Source organism: Heloderma suspectum, chromosome 16 (assembly GCF_057233095.1).
Source record: "Heloderma suspectum isolate Gila_16-S chromosome 16, 16-S_ref, whole genome shotgun sequence".
Taxonomy (NCBI): Eukaryota; Metazoa; Chordata; class Lepidosauria; order Squamata; family Helodermatidae; genus Heloderma; species Heloderma suspectum.
The window spans coordinates 8,260,210-8,281,737 of record NC_139473.1 but is presented as its reverse complement, the minus strand read 5'-3'; the positions used below and the strand labels follow the sequence as shown (position 1 = coordinate 8,281,737).

The following is a 21,528-nucleotide window of genomic DNA, read 5'->3' as shown; positions in this document are numbered from 1 at the left end:
AAAGGGGCTTTCATGTCCCCCTGCCCCCAGTCTTCTCTTCTTCAGGCTAGACATCCCCACTTCCTTCAAGCCTCCCTCATAGGACTTGTTTCCACCCCTGCTGACGATCTTAGCTGCCTTCCTCTGAATCTGTTCTGGTGTCGGTGGCCAACATGCTGGGGCCATTTGATAGGCAGCTCAGTGCAGGAAGAGTTCTCTGCAGGTAGAAAGTTTTACTCACTGCTGGGTTAGAGCAGCGAGCTGTAGAGCCGATGGCAGCACCGAGCTGAAGGGCCAGCCCAGCTGTGCCAGAGACAGGCCACACAGGCCTTCCTCCACCTGGCCAGGTGTGCCACAACCTCCCCCTGCGCTGAGCCAAAGATCGGTGGTGTGCGTGATGTGAGAAGAGCTTAAGCCAGTTGTCTGGTTGCCCGGCTTCCCAGGCATGTCAAACCCCAGTGTGGTTTGCTTGAATGCCATTTTACAGGCGCTGTGGAAAGAGCGCCCCAGAGGGGCCTCGGGAAAAGAGGTAGTTTGAGAGAGACCATTAAGACCTGCCTTCCAATTGCCTTGCTTTTAATATGCACTATTTACCAAACAGCAGTATATTAGAAAGTTTAATAAAACAGCCGAGGCACAGGCCTCCGAGCGGTAATTGCCTTGTTGATTTAAGGCATCGTAGCCGCAGTGAAACACGGGACGTGTAAATGCTGCTTTAAAATGTTTGCAGAGGCTTTTGCTCTTAATGTTGCTCTTTGGTTTCTTAGAATATCAAGATCCTTGCAGGGTGGGGAAGGGAATTCATATGAAAGCCCTCCCAGTACTACGTTGGTTCCGCCCGTCTGCCCCAGCCACCAAGTCTTACTGCTGTAGTCACAAAAATATGAAAAGAATGGATAAGTGTAGGTGGCAATTTTGGAGGGTCCAGGGGCCAATTTTTGTCCCCCAGAATCCACTGGGAGCTGCATGCCTCCCCCCACCTTTGAAGTTGCTGCCATTGAATTGCCGCTGAATTTTGGCAGCAGCTCAGTGGCGAGAAAAAAGCCGCATTTTCATTTCATTTATTAAATTTCTATACCACCCAATGGCCAAAGCTCTCTAGGCGGTCTGGAAAGATTAAAACCATAAAAATGCAATATAGTAGCATAATATAAAACCATTCACATGCAGTCATGTGAAACAATTTTACACAGTCAGCAGTAAAAATCCCAGGACCTGTGTTTGTTTTTTTAAACACACCTTGTCAAATGCCTGAGAACAGAGGAAAGTCCTGGCCTGGCACTGGAAAGATGACAACGTTAGCGCCAAGCAGACCTCCGTGGGGAGAGCATTCCATAATCAGGGGCCACCACTGAGAAGGCCCTCTCCCTTGTGGCCATCCTCCAAACCTCCCTTGGAGGAGAGTCTCAGATGATGATCATAGTGTACCTGTATGTATACAAAACTGCACTTGCAAAGCCCCGGGGCATGTGATTTTTCATTAAAACAAGGTGCACTCTCCCTACGTATCTTGTTTTAAATGGAAAATGTGGCTTTTTTTGGCGGCAATTTGGCAGCATGGTGGCCATTTGGGGGGGGTGGGGGCTGCAAAAGAAGAAGAAGACGGGCCGCACATGGTTTGCTAGCCATGTGTTGCCCGCCCCTGACATAGGTGAAGGACGGCTGGAGTGCCTCTTTACTCTCTGTAGATGTAGTAAAGCACAAACGTTAAGCTCTGCAGGCAGGACTGTGGCGAGTAAAATCCAAACCCGAAGCTTAGAACTCCACCGAGATAATGGAACCTCATAAGGAGCTCCGATTTGGTTTGGACTCTGCTCTCTGAAGTACTTATTGTTGCAGTTCATCTGGCCCTGTTTGCGCCCCAAACATTTTTTTCTTCCCTGCATTGTTCAGATTGAGGAGTCTGTCCGGAGTATGGTGATGCGCTATGGCAGCCGTTTGTGGAAACTCCGTGTCCTCCAGGCAGAGCTTAAGATCAACATTCGGCTGACGCCAACCGGCAAAGCGATACCCATCCGCCTCTTCTTGACCAACGAGTCTGGCTATTACCTAGACATCAGCCTGTACAAGGAAGTGACGGACCCCAGAACGGCACAGGTACAGTAGCTCTTCTGTGCTGCTGTGGAATTCATCCTGTGGGGGAAAGGTTCTCCTTGATTGTTTTCTCCCTTTAAGTGGGATTCATCTCTGGGCTTCAGTGCATCGATTTCAGTCAGTGAAGAGCAGAGGTTCTACCAAACCTCCCCCTTGTGGGGAATTAGACACGATTTCTGCAAACACATGTTCCTAAACCTGGGGTCTCCAGCATGGTGATGCCTATGCATACCTCTCTTGGCATCCACCAGGCTCCCTGTCCCTCCAGATTTGTATTTTATTTCTTACGATTCTCCAGCACCATCTTTATATGGGTTCAAAAGAGTGGCTTTTTATGTTTTGGAGCTCCAACCTCACCTTTGCTTTGTATTTAGCTTCTTGGGCAAGTGACTTTTCTTTTAGTCTCACCACTTTGCCTGCTGGGAAATGAGTGTTTTCAGTGTTTTGCCATGGCAGCTATTTTATGAACAGGCAAATCCCCCCCCCCCATGGCAGCCATTTTGTGAGAACACCCACAACACTCTATCAAAATTCCAAATGTGCCCACCGGTCCTAAAACGTTGCGGACCCCTGTTCTAAACCTGGGTTTGCTGAGCTAATGCAGGTGTTAAAGGGTCTTTGCAGGAGAGAATCAATCGTCACAGGAGGGATGCTGAACTCCTTCCCTGAAAGTGCTTCCCTCCCAAACCATTCCCCCTGGCCCTGATGTCCTGCCAGGAACACAAGTTGGAGGTCCATGAGGCAAAATGACCGTGTTCTCCTATATGAGCCTCCCTGGGTTTTAAGACCCTCAAGGGAAGTCCTTCTCTCAGTATCAGTGCCATCAGAGGTGCCTTTCGTGGGAACCCAAGAGAGGGCCTTCTTGGTGGGTGCTCCTAGGCTGTGGAACTCCCTACTGAGGGAAGCTAGCTGTTTGCTGTCCTTCTGCTGGCAGGCAAAGACCTTTTTATTCAAGCAGACCTTTGGCATGCAAGCAGCTCTGTTGGGTTGGGTGCTGGTTTTATTCTATTGTTGTTATGTTATGTTTGTATGTATGTATGTATGTATTTGAGTTGTACTGTACCTTTCTACCAAGAAAAATGGCACTCAAGGCCAGTACCCTGTTAAATTAATCATGGATTTCTGTATTGTGTCTATAAGTTGCTTTGAAATTGCTTTTTTTTTTGTGGTGGGAAGCGAAACATAAATGTAATAAATAACAAAATAACAACAACAACAACAACAACAGAACTGCTTCTCCTGTACAGTGGCTGCAGAAGGAAAAAGCAGGAAAGTCTTCAGCTTGAAAGGAACTCTGTTGTTTCAGCCCTAACTGTCCACTGTCCCTTCTTTTTTCCTCTGGGAGGGAATATAAAAGTCTCCACAGAAAAAAAGGTCTTCTGGAATTCTTTCGTTTCCTCCCAGACAGCTTACCCCCTGAGGGGGCTTCTAATAGTCTCTTGAGAAATAAAGTATTGGAACTCCTTAGGTTCCTCACCAAAGAGTTCACTGTTCCTACCATCCAAGGATATCGTCCTCCACTGCAGAAGAAAAGGAACGTTAACATTGGGATTCCCCATGATACGTCCCAGAAGCGTGCATCTGTACCTGGTAACAGGTTTGGTCCAACAGGCAACTTGCTCCCACCAAGGTCTGGAGTGAAACTGGGCCCGTTTATTTTGGTTTCTTAGAAAATAGATTCCTTGTCTTTCCAGCGCAGTGGCATCGCTCAGGGCCCTTTACAGCCATTTGGAAAACAAAATGATCCCTGATGGGCAGTATAGAAATCTAATGAATGAATGAAAACCATGTGAAAATGGAAACAAAACTCGTCAGATAAAATCATTCTAAAACAAGTGTCTGTGTTGGCCTTCCCCAACCTAACATCCTCCAGACGTGTTGGACTACAAGTCTAACACGTCTGGAGAGCTCTGGGTGGGGGAAGGGTCTCCTAATGTCATATTAATTTAATCGCCGACATGTTGTTTCCTTGTCTAGATTATGTTCCAGGCTTACGGTGACAAGCAGGGACCTCTACACGGAATGTTGATCAACACTCCGTACGTGACAAAGGACCTACTCCAGTCCAAGAGATTCCAGGCACAGTCGTTAGGGACGACCTATGTCTACGACATCCCTGAAATGTTTCGACAGGTAAGAACTGCCCTGCTGGACTTAAAACGATCGACGTACAATTTGGATCAAACCAAGAACATCTAAGCCTGTTGGAAACATCTGGTTTCCAACAGGGGGTGGCCAGATGCCCCTAGGAAGCAAAGCATCAAGGGAACAGCCCTTCTGTGTCAGCTCTTCCCAGCTCAAGCAGAGGAACTGCAGCAGTAATTGCCCAGTCTCTGCGGTGACTTCTCATTGGCCCCGAATCCAACCATGGTTTGATCCTGGCATGTTTCCACTAACTTCAGGACCGTGGGCCAGTTCCAGCCTGCCTGGGTTCCAATCTGGTCCTTTGGGGTTCCCAAGTAGTACACCCCCTTCCCCTGATCCCACACCGTTCCCCCAACCACTGATCGTTAGGTTGTTTCCCAGTTTTCGTGAAGTTGTTTTCTCATTCTAATAGGTCAAAATGCCTCTCCTAAGGCTTAGTTACTGACAATAAGAGTTTTAAGCTGAATGTGCTGGCATTTTTGTCCCAGCTCCCTTTGCCTTTGCCCCTGCCCACCACTGGAATATGGCCTCCGAAAGCTTCTCTGAAATTGAATTTGGTCTTTGAGATGAAAGAAGTTTCCTGTCCCTGGTTTAGTCAAACCACAGTTCCCTCAGTTCAGATGTCACAGGGAACCATGGTTAGTTTAAAATTGGCAATGAAAGTTTTGATCTTCTGTTTACAGCTGCAAAAGTCGAGGAGGGGAGTGCAGAAGCCTGAGGCCTGCTGCGGCCCATTATGGTAACAGGAAGCCATGTTTTCCTGTTACATCTGAACCCAGCCACAAAGAGCGATGAAAGTTTCTAGAAAATTGTAACAACCGCATCTTTTGTCTCCCCGCCCCCCCTTCCACATCCCTACAGTCTCTGATTAAACTGTGGGACTCCATGAAAGAGTTTGCCACCCTGCCTGCTCCGCCCCTGCCTTCCGACATGCTGACGTTTACAGAGCTGGTGCTGGATGACCAAGGCCAGCTGGTGCACATGAACAGGCTGCCCGGAGGAAACGAGGCAAGTGGTGCGGTTTTGTTTCTTTACTTACTTCACCCTGATATTTTTGCAGCAAGCCTTAGTTGGGGAGCCCACCTGTCTCACGACAACAGCACAAACGGCTTCTGGTCCATTTCTGGCCCCAATTTCGATGGGCTTTCTAGCCATAAACAGCTTGGGAACAGGCTACCTGAAGGACTCTTTTCTCCCATATGAGTTTGCCCTCATTTTTTTTTTAATTACATTTATATCCCGCCTTTTTTCCTCTCGCAAGGAGCCCAAAGCGGTTTACATGGTCTCCCTCCTTTCCATGTTATCCTGAGAACAACCCTGTGAGGTAGGTACAGCTGTTAAGATCTTCTGTAGAGGCTCTCCTCCACTGCAATGCGAGCTATTCTTTTTGGGGGTGTGGGAGAGGGCCTTATCTGTGACCCAGGACAGGCGTCAAGGGTAGGCACTGTTAGGCAACTGCCAAGGGCCCACTCCTCTGCAGGGGCCCACTGACAAGGGCCTCCTGGAGTTACTCCTCCTCCTCCACCTCCTCATTACTGCAGCCTGCTTGTTCACTTGCTTCTTGCTCTGGCTACTTACTCATTGGCTTTCTTCTCTGTCAAGCAAAGAAGGGGTAGCCATGACAAGAAAGAAGATGAGGAGAAATAGCAGTTGGTGACCATGGTGGTGAGAAGGCAGACTCCTTGAGGGAGGGGGCCCGCTGGGGGTGTCTTGCCCAAGGGGCCTCAGAAACCTAGTTCCAGCACTGCTTTGACTACCGTTAACTGTGGCTGAGCTCCATCTTGCCCCCCTCTGATGGCCTTCCATCACTGTTAAAGACTTTTCTTAAGCAGGCATAACATAAGAAGGGCCATGCTGAATCAGATCAAGGTCCATCTAATCCAACCAGCTGCCTGTGGGAAACCCACAAGCAAGACATCAGTGCAACAGCACCCTCCTGCCCATGTTCCCCAGCAACTGGTGTACACAGGCATACTGCCTCTGATACTGGAGGTAGCACATAACCATCAGGACTAGTAGCCATTGATAGCCTTCCTCTCCAGGAATTTATCTAACCCCCCTTTAAAGCCATCCAAATTGGTGGCCATCACTACACCCTGTGGCAATGAGTTCCATAGTTTAAGTCCTCACTGTGTGAAGAAGTCCTTCCTTTTATCTGTCCTGAATTTCCCACCAATCAGCTTCAAACAAACGGTTTAGAAGTTTGTTTTAAAATAATCTCCCTAGTACAGTAAGTCTTGAATTGTTTTACCTGTGTTACTCTCTCTTTCTCTCTCTTTCTCTCTCTCTCTGCTATTATTGGATAGCTTTATTGGTATTTAATGTTTGTTACATTGCAATCCACCAGGAATTTGGATGGAAAAGAGGCATAGGGGTGGGCAGGCAGCAACAGTGGAGACAGGGGAAAAACAGGTTTGGGGGGCAGTAACATGATGGCAACGTTAGAGGTCCTGTAGCTTATAGGCTAAGTTTGAGCCATGAAAAGCCCCCCCCCCCCAAATCTTTACCTCTGCCACAGGCCCACTAGGTAGCTTTAGACAAGCTGACATCTCTCAGGCCCAGCCCTGCCATCTGCAATATGGAGAGGAGGATGATGATACTTTTTTGTCATGAAATTTTATTTCGAAATAAAGTTAACAAAATAAAGGCAGCAGAAGGAAGGAAAACAGACATAATAAATCAAAATCACTAAAGAATTTACTAATTGTACTTCTCAATCTATAACTGATGTGCTTATAAAACATCTACGGTAAAACGGCCTACGTAGGAGCTCAATACCTACTGAAAGTAAAAATACAAGTTATACAACATATAAAAGGAGTGTCTGCGAGCGTATGTGTGTGTGTGTGTGTGTGTGTGTGTGTGTGTCTTAACTGGAAAAAAATATAGGCAACTGTACTTAGTTGGGGTTTGATCAAAAGTTTGAAGAGCATCAACTTACCATGGTGCCATAATACCACGCCTTGAGTTAGGATTCTTTGCTCTGCTCACTGCACTTGCTGAGTAAGTTTATTAATATGTATGTATGAGTTTATACATACTCATTGTCTCCCAAATTTTATCAATCCACTTCTCTTTAGTTGGTTGCTTTGCAGACTTCGAATTACCTGCTATACATGACTTTGCAGCTGTCTACAATTGTTTAAGAAGGTCTTTATGCAGGAATCCAGGATCTTTAGGTTCAAAAAAATGAAGCAGCATTGCTTTATGAGTTACTGGGGTAACAGTACTCTAATAGTACTCTATTTCTGATGTTCAAGCTGTGAATGACACCTGATTATGTAGCCAAAACACCAAGATTTGCAGAAGTACAAATTTTTTTTTGGGGGGGGGACACCCCCCCCCCCCACGAAACATAGTGATTGCAGAGGGGCCACATAAAATTGGGAGGAGGGGAGGAATGTAATGGAGTGGCTAGAATCCTAAACATGGAGCATTTTATTTTCTTCTAAACCCACTTATTTATCTTACAGGCCTGTTGTTAGGATTACTGAGATGAAATGTAGGTGAAGTGCCTTGGATGCTTGAAATACACTGTAAATGTTGATTATGATTATGGTTTGTCTCAAATAAATTTAGGCTACCCTTCACTGAAACTATTAGTGCAGTGTATAAAGAAAGATCAGGGACGGATCATAGCTTAATTCTTTTCACTCAGAAGTTCCCAGGTTCGATCCCTGGCATCTCCAGATAGGGCTGGGAAAAACTTCTGTCTGAAACCCTGGAGAGCCCTTGCTGCCAGTCAGTGTCAATAATATTGAGCTCAATGGACTGAACTGTCTGTATAAGGCAGCTTCCTATGTTCCAGAGATGTAAAAAAATGGTAAATATTTATTGACAGCATTTTTACCCTGCTTTTCAGCCAAAATATGGCTCTTAGAGTGGCATACACAGATTACTAATAAGTCAGTCCCTGTTTTCAAGCTTACAATCTAAAAGACACGAGACAAAAGGAAAGGGGATTGGGAGGGAGGAGGAAGAAAAGAGAGGAAAACTCAGGCACCAGTCCTGGTAGGGAAGAACGAAACACCAGAATGAAAACAAAAACACAAAGCATGAATCAAAATGACAGTAAACATCTAGCAGGGCAGATAAACCCCCATCCTTAAAACCAGTCCACATGATGTGCTGGAATATCATGGGGCATAAAAACATCTCTGCCTGGGGCTGAAATAAGATCACAGTTGGCTCCAGGAGAGGTTCCCTGGGGGAGAGCATTCCATATACTAGTTGTTGTTCAGTCGTTAAGTCGTGTCTGACTCTTCGTGACCCCATGGACCATAGCATGCCAGGCCTTCCTTCCTGTCCTCCGCTCGTTCCCGGAATGTGCTCAAGTTTCCATATACTAAGCACCACGATTAAAAAGGCCCTCTGTCTTCTCAATTTCAGATGAGGGGGGAGAGCTTCTGACAACAAAAGCAGTGCCCAAGGTGGTTGTTTTATATTAAGTCAAGAGGAGGGGGGAGCCCTGAATCCCCAATCAAAAATAGAAAGACCCATCTATGAAGATCAGCCCCCAATAACAGGTCCATTGTAGCAATGTTTTGTCCTGGAAGTGATACGCAACGAAGCTGATTGGCATATAGAGGTCTCAGACGTCGGTAAACATTCTCGCTGCTGCTAACTGGCAGGGAAGAGAACATTTTAAGAGATATCTTCCCAATGCCTGGGTGGTGAAACCTTTTAAAATTGCCCATTTTCCCCTTAGAAGCAAGATTGTGCTACAGTGCAGTGTGGAGATCTCTCTGCGCACTCGCTTTTTCTGTCTCCATTTCTCTGCTCTCATTCTGCATTTGGAGTGGTTGGAGGCCAGGGGAGAAGCAAAGTTCCCAAGGGACTGAGCTGTGTTCTGGCTGAAATTACTAGCTCTGAGCTGCCTGGGCATGAACATGTAGTGTTTACTTTGCCAGTATGAATACAAATAGTCTTATTATATGGGACCCTGTACCCAAAGACCACACCGCTCATGCTTGCTCGCTTGCGCTCCCTGTTGCAACTGCACACTTCTCTTAACCCCTGGAAGACTTTCTGTGTGCCTTGGCTGGACGCCAGTCTTCATGTCCCCAAAGGTTTATGGAATGGGGCGCTTCTCATCTTGTCTATAAAACAGCAGACTTATTCGTGGGTCCTTTATGGAGCCAAAATAGGATCACAGTCCTATGCACGGGAGGGAGGGTTCAGCAAGTTCGGGGAACCCCCCACAGTTTGTGGAAATCCCCCCCGAAGTCTTTCAAAAAAAAGCCCAAAGGGGGAATCCTTCCCAACACAGCCCCAAACAGTCCGTGCTGGCTGACGGGGTTGTATGGGACAGAAAACTGTGGGAAGGAAGTACAAGCACATTGGAGAACCCTGGAAAAGGCTATGGCTGGCTGGTTGGACACCTGAACAGGAACACTCCACATTGCAACATTTTGTTGCATGACCTGCTTTTCTGTTGACCATGTTTATTTATGTATGTACAATATTTTTACCCTGCTTTTCAGCCAAAAAAGGCTCTTGGAGTGGCTTACAAAGATGAACAATGAGACGGTCCCTGCCCTCAGGTGTACCATCTAAAAGACAGGACACAAAAGGAAAAGGGACTGGGAGGGAGGAGAAAAAAAGAAGCAAAACACAGGCAGGAGTTCTTAGTTTCAAAGTTCTTATAGAGTTTTTTCTGCCGGGGAAGGGCAAAAGTCCCCTGCAGCGGTTCCTTCCCTGGCCGATGTATGGGGCCAGGTTGGTTTCCCCCTCACCACAGTGTTCTTTCTGGGAGGCAGCAAGTGCAGCCTCCCAGTGGCCTGTAGTTTTCTGGCTGATGGATGAGACCAGGGTCTGCAGTCCCAGGGAACTGTCAGTATTGTGTGTGCATAGGTATGTACAGACTGTGCTCGAAAGAAATGATACAATTAAATGCAAGTTATCTGGTTTCCTGTAAGAGCTTGATCTGATTTTCCATCTTTGGATGCCATACGAAGTTGTCAACTGTATTGTTGACACTGACTGGCAGCAGCAGCTCTCCAGGGTTTCAGGAAGGAGTTTTCCTTACCCTACCTGGAGATGCTGGAGATTGAACCTGGGACCCTCCCAGGGGCAAAGCAGGGGCTCTACCACTGAGCCATAGCGCCTCCCTGCATAAAGGTAAAACTTTCAGGTAAAACTTTTATTACTAAGAACTAAGATATTGGATTGTTGTGGGGTAGTTTTCTATCCCCATAACAAACCTTGTGAACAGGGCTGAGAGAGAGAGAGCTAGTTAGGATGTAATCCTATGCATGTTTAGACTGAAAAAAGCCCTATAACTTCCAGCATTTCCCAGCCAGCTATGCTGGCTGGAGAATGCTGGAAATTGTAGGACTTTTTCTGTCTAAACATGCATAGGATTGTACCTTAAGACTGCTTACTTAAACCAGTTTTCTTTGGAAAATCCACAGGAAATTTACCCATTTCTATACACTGCCTGGTTTTCGGGGCATAAAGACACCCCAATGGCCAAATCAGTAGACTCGGGGGATATTTTATGCCCCTTGTTGGGGATTTTTTCCAGAAAGAAAATGGCAAGTGGTAAGAGGCTGAAATTTGGGGACATTATGCAGGTGATAGAAAACAACGGTGTTGTGGGAGGACGATGTCGTAGGTCTACTTCTGTGTAAACCCTGCAGAGAAAAGTGCATTGGGGGGGGCTTTTAGGCTACCCCAATTTAGCAGGGTTCAGGCTTCATGACCCTGTGGATGAAGGGCGTAGAGAATCAAATCTGAAGCACAGAAACAGGCCTTGGGCAGGAGACCACCTTTCATCCTGATACCTCAATTTTTGAGCATGGGATCACACCAACAGTGTGTTTCTCATTTTTGCCCTCCCTCTCCCCATTTGAAAGTGATGAGCTGGAATCCTAGGTTGGAATGCAGAATTGCATCCTGAACACGCGTACCAAATTTCATTCGAACATCTCAGTGTTCAAGGGAGACACTGTGCTATAAGCAAAAGGCTGAACAGTCAAGCAGGTGAGTTAAATCAAAAGGCCTCATTCACCCAGCTATTAAAGATGAATAGGGTCAAACCCTCTGCACTATAGCTGAACCACAAGTAGGCCATTGGGGGCAGCCCAACATCAAGCACATTAAATGGCCTGTTCAGTGGTGGCCCCATGGGTGTGGAATGCTTTCCTGGAGGAGGCCCATACTCCTTGCATTTGGCTCCACACAAGGTGGTTTGGGCTCAGCTTGCATGTCACACCAAATCGTAATTTAACATGACATTCATGAGCATCCAAGTTTCCCTGGTGGCTGAGAGGAGGAGCTTGGTTAACCACAGCTTGCAGCAGCATCCAGACCCAGACCTGTGGTACAAGCCAATGTACCATCGTTCAAAGTTACTTATTTGAGACTAACCATAGTTAACGTTAACCACAGTTGAGTTGGGCAACATGACGAACCATGGTTAGCCAAAAGCAGAAGCTTCCAAACCCTTCCTCCCAGCCTTGCAGGCATTGTCTTAATCCATTATTTCATTATTACTTTAATGATCAATCTTTCTCCTTCTCACTTGCAAACTCCATCAGGGGCCCTAGGATGGAAAGCTGGGGTACAGACACTCTAAATAAATTAATATCTGCGGGAAAATCTGTCCAGGGATGGTAACCAAACCACGTAACAAGTAGTTTAAAATGGTAAAGTCCATGAGTAGCCACTTACCCTCTAGGTTTTGTTCGTCATTTGCAAGTTAATTTTGACCCTTGGGGGGCTTCATAGCAGCTACAGATGCCATTTTGTTTTTATTTATTGCTGTGATTGTTGAACAAACAGTCCAGTTGGCTTTTGTGCATGGAGTGGGAGAGGGCGCCATCTTGTTCTTTGTCTCAGGCAGCAGAATGTCGTAGGCCGGCCCTGGTGGAGTGTTCCAGTTCAGGGTGCTGGTCAGCCAGCCATGTCCTTTCCCAGGATACACCATTCCCTTTCCCTGCTGTTTTTCCATTTTACCACACACCCACTCCAAAACAGGTACTCTGCATTCTGTGGCCATTCAGTCCTCAGTGGGCTGTTGTTGGTTCCCCTCACCTTTAGGTTCCTCCCCCCAAAACATTTTTAAATACTTCTGCAAACCTTGGGATTCTGCCAAGCCTTCTGCTCCCTCCCCTTTGTGTGTGGATGGTGCCAATGTAGTTGCGTAAGGATCAGCACTCAGATACATAGGCACTTGCAGAATGGGTTTCCAAAGAGTAGGTGTTGATGATTACATTTATATCCTGCCCGAAGGCAGCTCTACATTTTATCCTTACAACAACCCTGTGAGGTAGGTTAGACTGAGAGTTAGTGGCTGGCCCAAAGCCAGGGCGCTTCATGGCCGAGCGGGGACTAGAACCTGGATCTCCTGAGTCCCAGTCCAACACACTTTAACCCCTACACCACACTGGCTCTTTCTGCAGCAAGGCTTCTTGAATGCCGTGCTTTGCTAATTTAAAATCTGATGAATTGATTTCGAAGCCAGATGATTGATCAACTACAATAACCAAGCAACCTCAAATCAGTCGATAACCCTAGTATTAAACTTTTTCATATGGCCTTTTATGGTTAACCTGACTTCCTGGGGCATACCTGTGTGGTACAAGCTGAAGATGGAAAACAGCCCTTACTATAGTATTAATTAATTAATTTAATACATTTCTAATCCACCCAATCACAAATTATCTCTGGGCAGATTACAACTGGTTAAAAAACTAAAATGCCACTGTAAAACACTATTAAAAATATAAAATACAATACAACTATTTAAAAGAATGAAATATAGTATAATGTAGTTAACACAATATCGTATCCTATAATTGTTTGCTGGGGCATGCTGGGAGTTGTAGTCCAAAACATCTGGCGGGCACTAGAAGGCTGAACTCTCAGCCCCAGCCAGCATGGACAGTGGTCAGGGATTATGGGAGTTGTAGTCCAAAACATCTGCAAGCACTGGGTCAGGGAAGACTGTGGTATGGGATGGGTATGTGTTTGTTTTGCAGGTGAGTTTTCCCTCCCTCCTTCCTCCGAAAAGACTGCTGTTATCCTTTCAAGGGCCAAGGATGGCAGCAGTCTGTTGCTGGCGTTGGAATCTCTTGTTGTTTCCCCCTTGTAACACTAGATGTCACAGTTCTTCCTTTACAACATCTCAGGTTCAGCTGTGTGGGGGGAGAATCCTGTAATTGAACTTTTTCTAAACCATCTCCTTCCCGGTATGCCTCAGCATTAAAGTGCTTGTACTGGACAGCAAGAGGTGAAGGGTTATTGGAAGTGTTGTGCATAGCAGTGACAGGTATTTATATTTGGGGTGCTGAGGACGGGCCCAGGGAATGCATGGTCTTGAGGCATGTGATGAGGTTGCCTTGTTGAAGCTAAGGCAGGTGGAAGCAGTGCTGAGCCTCCCATATGGGCTTGATGGCACATGATGCTATTCAAGCATAATCTAATCCATGGTTCCAAAATCCATGTTGCTGTAATACCTTGATTTCAGCCATCCAAAAGAAACACACCAAAAAAACATGCAAGTTTCTAGATCCCCAGATCTCTTCTTTAGGCATGCTGCTAGACAAGGCAGGTGGCGAGGGGGGAAAAGTGCCTAGATGGTGAAGTCACAGAGACCTGGTTCACACAATACGGCAATTCACACTCAAACCATATTCAAAGTTGAGTGTGGGTTGTCGGTGAATTGCGGGTTGTTGTGTTGCTTGAACCTAGCCATGTGAACAAACCATGGTTTGTTAACCACAAACAACCCAGAGTTCACAACCCAACAACAAACCATGGGTTCTCTTTGTGGGTTGTTTGTGGTTAACAAACCATGGTTTGTTAGCGTGGGTGGGTTCATACAACACATGATTCAGCACCACTGTGTGTGAACCCAGTCACTGTGGGGGGTGGGGGGGGTGCTGTGACCTTAATGCCTTGGTTATAGACTTATTTCCGTAATAAGTCTGGAGAACTTAATTTATTTATTACATTTCAGTACCGTCCAATATCCAAAGCTCCCTGGGCAGTTCACAAAAACCAAACCCCTAAAATACGACATGATAAAACAGAATAGAAAACAGTTAAAACATTTAAAAGTAAATAAAACCAAGGAGAAAAAAAATGAAGCAAAAGACAGTAGTGGCGTAAAGTTCTGAAAATGCAGTAACACATTAAAAATCAAATCAAATGAAAGACTTTAAAAGCCTGGGAGAATAAAAAAGTCTTCAGCTGGTGCCAAAGAGACTGCAGCATAAGCACTAGGTAAGCCTCTCTTGGAAGTGCCACAGCTGGGTTGCCACCACCAAAAAGGCCTTCTCCTTCGTACCCACAGGGGACTCTGGAGGAGAGCCTCTGAAGGTTATTTTAGGGTCCAGGCAGGTATATATGGAAGGCGCCAGTCCTTCAGGTAACCTGGCCCCAAGACTTTTGGTTGGCTACTGTTGGGAACGGAATAGTAAACCACACACACCTTAAACCTGACTGTAAATCCCTTCCCAGGAGAATCCTGAAGGAGAAGCAAGTTCTAACCATAATATATATTTTTAAGTATTTTGTGCAACTAAGTATATCATTCCACTGGAAACTGGTGCATACGGGGCAGTTGCCCCCTGCTGAGAATAGCCCACAGTAACTTTTGAGCCTGATCTAGGGAAGTAACTTGCATTTGTTTCAATTGTGCAGAACATTACAGCTACCCTTATTTTTATTTCCAGTGCTTGCCACCACATCCTTAAGCTGTGGTCTTCTGTGTGAGTGAGCGAGCGAGTGAGTGTGTGTGTAGAGAGAGAGTGGGAACATGCGTGAAAAATGATAATACATACCGTAATATAGGCTGTGCGTTATGTCTCTCTCCCTCCCTCTCTCCCCCCCTCGCCTTCTGTGTGTGTGTGTGTGTGTGTGTGTGAGTGATGCAATTCCATATTGCTGTTGTTACCCAGGGAGCAAATGACATCCCGGCACAGAACCCTAACCACAGTTTGGAACATCAGAACGAATGATTGCTTCTGATCGGAGGTTGTGAATAATTCATCGGGTTTGATCCCCCCCCCCCACCCCCATATCTTGGCCAGTGATACCTTTCAGGCCAAATGGGATTCTACAGGAGAATAATGGTTCCGCTTCTTATGGAAATGCTATGGCACACATAATTTCGCCAACACAAAAAAAACAGTTAAATTAGACTCTTCGCATCTTCGGGAGAGATTTCTACCTTCCCTTCCCTTGTCACCCCCCCCCCGCCCCCGCATTCTCTCTTTTTTGCCATGGTGGTGATGCAGAGGCAACCAAGAGCTTATTCAGGAAGACACAAACTACCTTTCCCCAAACCTCTGCAGCTGGAACTATATGTTACCGGAGACCCGAGGTTGCTGTTAAAAATGGCAGGACTGTTGGTCCTCCTCTTTTCATCTGTGTAACATCTAGGGCAGCCTTCTTCAACCCGGTATCCTCGAGATGTGTGGGACTGCAACTTGGTCCCACATGGCTGGGAATGATGGGAGTTGCAGTCCCGTGTGTCTTGAGCTAACTTGCAGGCAGCAGACAGTAAAGTGGAAGGTGTGTGTGGAACCTCTCGTTAGGATGATGTCGTGTTTCAAGCACTGGGTGTTGCTAGTTCCAGCGGAGAGTAAGGAAAAGGCTCCGGAGATGGTTGCTTTTGGCGTCAGCCCCGGGTTTGCTGTACTTCCTACTTTTAGCCTGTCGGAAATAATTGTATAGTGCAATCCTTTGCACGTTTGTTTATTTATTGCTAACATTTGTTATGCCGCCTTGTCTGCTAAAAAGCCATCAAGGAATTTGTACTGTGCAATGATTTAAAACCTTAAAAAAATAAAAATAAGAACCTTAAAAATGGTAAAAACATCAGAATGACACGTATCCAAAGGCTACTTGAAGAGATACGTCTTGACACTCTTTCTAAAGGCCAAGAGAGCTGGGGGCGAATCATAATTCTTCAGGGAGGGGGTTCCATAGTTTGGGAGCAACACAGGAGTAAGCCCTTCCATGCCTGCCCAACAAGCAGGCCTCTGCGGGTAATGGCACTCTCAAAAGGGCCTCTCTTGCAGATCTTAATACCTAGGCAGTCCCTTAGTTAGCCAAGTTCAAAGCTTGTTTAGGGCTCCAAAGGTTAAAACCAACTCCTACCCAGAAAGCAATTGGCAACCAGTGCAGGTCTCTTAGGAGAGGTGTAATATTGTCCCGATACCATCTTTATTTGAAGCAAATCCCATTGAATTCAGTGAGACATACTCCCTGTTCAGTGTGCTTACGATTAGAGCTTTATGGTGCAACCTTACTTGTCTGGTCAAAAGTAAGCCCTGTTGCGTTCAATGGAGCTTACTCCCAGGAAACCCACTGTAGCTGGGGTGGGGATCTTCAGTCCCTGGATCCCTGTCCGGCCTCCAGGGTTCACCAGATGGCCACACCCCCTTCCTCTTTCCCTCATCCACCCATCATTTGGTGGTTTCCCTTTTTGTGTGCAGTGGTTTCCCCATTCTGAAAGGTTGAAATGTCTCTCCTAAGGCTTAGTTATGGGCAATAAGGGCTTTAACCTAAAATAGGCTGGTGGGTTTTTTTGTATGTTTGGCTGTACCCCTTTGCCCCCCCCTCCCACCTTTGGCCCTGCCCACCACTGGAACGCGGCCCCCAAGAGCTTCTCCAAAACAGAATCCAGCTCTTGGGCTGAAAGAGGTTTCCCACCCCTGCACTATAGGATTGCAGAAATGGCCTTTGAGAGAGAAAGTCTTACATATGTTGGTCTTTAAGGGGCAATTGCAGGAGGAGAGCCGGTGTGGGATAGTGGTTAGAGCAGCCTTTCCCAACCTGGTGCCCTCCATATGTGTTGGATTACTAGCTTGGAATGGTGGGAGTTGCAGTCCAATGCACATGGAGGGCACCGGTTTGGGAAAGGTTGGGTTAGAATGTCAGACTAGGGCTGTGGAGACCCAGGTTCTAATCTACGCTTGGCCCTGTAGGTCACCCAGTGACTTGGGGCCAGTCTCTCAGCCTTTGTCCATCGCACAGGGTTGTTGTGAAAGATGCAATGAGGAAGAGGAAGAACCTGTTACACCGCCTTGCAGTGGACGCTGGTGGCTCGGATGTCAGTGAGGTTGTGCCTCTACTCTGGGTTTCAGCCGGAACTCTACAGGAGCGATCCAAGGCACTTAACCCATTTTGGGGACAGGGTTCAGCACTGTGGATCGCTCCTTTAGAGTTCTGGCCGGTTCTGACTGAAGCCCAGAGCAGATTCACAGCCCCACTTGACATTGGAGCTGCCAGCCTCCACTACAGCCTTGTGCTCCTGGGAGGAAAGAAGGCATATAAACCTAGTAGTAACAACCATTAAATGTCTCTCCTGATTGCAGATCGGCATGGTGGCCTGGCGGATGACCCTCAAGTCCCCCGAGTATCCAGATGGGCGGGATGTCATTGTCATTAGCAATGATATCACATACTGGATTGGGTCCTTTGGGCCCCAAGAAGACCTGCTCTTTCTTCGGGCGTCGGAGCTTGCGCGGCTGCAGGGCATCCCCCGGATCTACGTGGCTGCCAACAGTGGGGCCAGGATCGGTTTGGCCGAGGAGATCCGCCACATGTTCCATGTAGCTTGGGAAGACCCAGCTGATCCGTATAAAGTAAGGCATTGTGAGACGGGGTGGAACGCCAGAACTCTGTAATGAGACTGGTCTTGTGGAGCTCCCATTTCAGGCTGGGATGTACGAGAATTTTGTCTTTGTTTACAAATTGTGTGAGCTTGCCTTCTTCACGGCCCCAAGCGTGAGCACGAGAACACGTCCACTGAAAATATTTGCAAATTGCTGAACATGTGCACGCATTCTTTTGGTACAACTTTTCATTGTTTAGTCTGTGCAAATTTCCAAATTTGTGCAAATTTCTAAATCAGCCCTGTTTGAGCCTGTGGGGGGATTTGCACAAGTTTGGGGATTTTTTGCACGCCTTTCACATTTTGCGCAATTTTCCTATTCGTACTACATGAGCAGCGATCATTAACATGAACATAAATCGGATGCGAGATGAGCAGCAAGCCGGTGTTAGGAGAATCATGGTGAACTCAAAGGTCACTCATTCACCCATCCCTATTTCCAGGAGGAGAAGAGGTTTTAAATCTGGCATCTCCAATATGGTGCCTAGGACCACTGATTTGCCCGCAGCCTCCTCTCTTGGTGTCCACCACTTTCCCTATCTCTCCTAATTTTTATTTTGTTTCCTAATTTTTTAAAAATTAAAAAAAGTTTTAATTGGGAGGCTGGCATGCTGCAAAGCAAAGTGCTGTGAACCTCTAGTGCCATTTTTATTTGGGTTCATAAGATCATGTGTTTTGGAACTCAGACCTCACTTCTGCCTTGTACTTAGCTTCTTGGATGAGTTACTTTTCTTTTAGTCTCTTCACTTGGGCTTCTTGGAAATGAGTGTTTTGGGGGTTTGGGATGAGAACAAGTGAACTTTTCTGATGGAGTTTTCTTCTCTCCTTTTTTTTCCCTTCTCCTCCAGGGATTCAAGTATTTGTACCTAACTCCCCAGGATTATAAGAAAGTCAGTGCCTTGAACTCAGTACATTGTGAGCACGTCGAAGATGAAGGAGAATCGAGGTAAGTGTCTTTAAAACACTTAAACTCCTAATCAACCAATATGCAGGCGATACTATGCGTGTGATGCAACACTCCCAAACAAAACTAATGACCACCAGTAGGGTATCCAATTTATACATTTATAGATTTAAAAATTTAAAATGTATGTCCCAGTTTAACTTTTCCAATAAACCTGGGAGGCTGCTCACCATTTATTCCCAGTTTTACACTCAAGGAACTGAAGTGTAAGTGAGCAAGAATATCCCCAGTTCAGTGTTTCGCAGTGCAGCTATAGTACCCACAGACCAAGCTGCGTTGTACTGAGAGTGAGACCATCAATCCAGGATTGCAGTATTGTCTGTTCTGACCAGCACCAGCTCCCCAGGGTCTCACACAGAGAGGTATTGCCTGCTACCTGATCTTTTTAACAGGAGATGCCGGGGATCAAACTTGCAACCTTCTGGGTGCAGAGCTGGTGTTTGGCCATTGAACAATGGCCTATGGCCCGAAGCTGTGTGTGAGATGGAGTTTCCCTGTTTGCCTTGGCACTGAGGTCCACTCTGAGCAGGCGGCCTTGTTAGGGAGTGGAAGTCCAGGTTTGGCTTGGGTCCCTGTGGAGCCTTGGTTTGGGGGGTACAGTTTTGAGCTCACGCATGGGTGGTGCTGCACAGCACACAATCCCTGCCCCTCCCGATGCCGGCTCCAGATTTTTGAGACCCCGTCGGTGAGTCACCTTCAGTGGGTCCCCTCTTTCAGTGAGTCCGCCTTCTCACTGCAGTTGTCACCACCTGCTCTTGCTCCTCTTCCTCCTCCTCCTCATGGCTGCCGCTTGCTTGCCTGAGAGGCAGACAGCCAGCGAGGGAGGCGGCCGTGGCATCCGCTGCTGCTCCTCACCACCACCACTGTCTGGGCCAGGGCGAGAGGCAGGGGAACCAGCAGGTTTACCATGGTGATGACGAGGAGCAACCCAGGGGACTTCAAATAATTATTAATAATTATTAATTATTAATAATCCCTATTGCATCCCTATTCTTTGCAGTAATCAGCTACGTAAAGATTTACGTAGCCTATTATTTGAAGAATAATTAATAATAGTTAATAATAAATCATTATTCTTCAAATAATAGGCTACGTAAATCTTTACGTAGCTGATTACTGCAAAGAATAGGGAGGCAAATTTGCGTCCCAGCGGCCGGAAGTCCACCAGCGGAAGGCCCACCCTGGTCTGTGGAAAAATTGGACCGGTCCCTGGCTCCAAAAAGGTTGGGGAGCACTGATATATAGATCAACACAGCTGCCTGCTTGTTTGGCGTTTCTGGAGTGGGGGGGTGGGCGTGGCCACAGGAACTATCATGATGAGAGCATGCACTTCAGAATTAACTACTACACCTCTGACCACCACGGTTGTCTGGGCCAGAACCAATGGAAGCTGGTGGCTCGAATGTCAGTGGGGTGGTGAATCTGCTCCGGGTTTCATTCAGAACCAGTGAGAACTCTAGAGGAGCGATCCAAGGTGCTTCCGCGTGCTGTTGTCATTCAAGTGCCAGTAAAAGATGCATTTATCTGTACAAGCATTGGGGGCAGAGGCAAGCGTTTGATCTGTTCTAGTGATGGTTTTCTTGTATTTTCTTGCATTTGTAATTTTTGAGTTGTGATTTTAACTGCGTTCATGTTAGATTGTTTTTAGATGGGTTGTTAACTGCCTGGGACTCCTTGCGAGGAAGATTGGGATATATATATATATAAATAAATAATTGAGAGCTTTCCTCCTCCTACAAATGGTGTGTGTGTGTGTGTGTGTGTGTGTGTGTGTCCCCTGATTTGGATTGGGGCCAGGGCAAAGGGTTAAAGGCCCCCTCCCCCTATATTTTGGTCCCCATCCAGTTCAGGGGGTGGGTGGGAGGGGGTATGCTGGCGACTTAATTTTTTAAAAAGGTCAGCCACATAAATAATGCCATGTCTGCATTGGCCCTGAGTGAGCCATACCTCTTGAAGACCATTCCAAGGAGGAGCCCCATGCAGGAACAAAACGATTGTACCAAGAAAGGGACTTGTGGCAGCAGAAACCACCTACAGAGGAGGGAGTACACTACTGAAACAATTGTCATGTGTTCATTCACTTCATCTTGGAGGCCTCGGGTCAAGCCGAAAGATGAGATAGAAACATTTTGCATGAATGAATGAAGAAACAAACAAACCACCTAAGCCTAAGAGTGGGCTAAAGCCAGTCACTTCTGGCTTCTCGAAAGCAACCATGTTTTGCCCAAGGGCTCGTGACAGATGAGAGGACACCATCTGGGGTGTGTTTGCCTTCAAGTGCTATAGGTGATGAGCAACGTCTTTGCGTTCACTGTGCAAATTCAGGGGCCTGGTCCAAGCCAATTCCCAATCACTGCATGTAAGCCTGTTAAGAACCTTTGGCAGCCAGTGGAACTCATTGCCGCAGGAGGTCAAGTAACCTCTGCACTGTTGCGCTCAGTGTTCCACAGCTGTAGTTATCAGGGGCTTCTCCAAGAGTCTCAAAGTGGTAAATTTGTGATCTCTCTCTCCCTCTAACCCCCCCCACCCGTCACTATTCCCTGCACCAGGTATAAAATTACAGATATAATTGGAAAGGAAGACGGCCTTGGGATGGAGAACCTGCGGGGATCTGGCATGATTGCAGGAGAATCATCACTGGCGTATGAAGACATTATTACAATCAACCTGGTAAGCCACACGTGCGGTTTTGTGCGGGGTGGGGAGCTAGAAAGTT

The 21,528-nt window shown here is 46.7% G+C and overlaps 1 protein-coding gene across 3 annotated transcripts in view; it reads left to right on the top strand.

The window, feature by feature from the left end:
• ACACA (acetyl-CoA carboxylase alpha) overlaps positions 1-21,528 on the top strand; it is a 264,931-nt gene that overhangs the window by 169,199 nt on the left and 74,204 nt on the right. For all 3 annotated transcript variants that reach the window (XM_084822406.1, XM_084822405.1, XM_084822407.1), the window contains 6 exons: positions 1,873-2,076; positions 4,051-4,206; positions 5,080-5,226; positions 17,550-17,819; positions 18,697-18,794; positions 21,362-21,482. In XM_084822406.1, the coding sequence (XP_084678532.1) occupies positions 1,873-2,076; positions 4,051-4,206; positions 5,080-5,226; positions 17,550-17,819; positions 18,697-18,794; positions 21,362-21,482 (996 nt within the window). The remainder of the gene's footprint in view (positions 1-1,872; positions 2,077-4,050; positions 4,207-5,079; positions 5,227-17,549; positions 17,820-18,696; positions 18,795-21,361; positions 21,483-21,528) is intronic.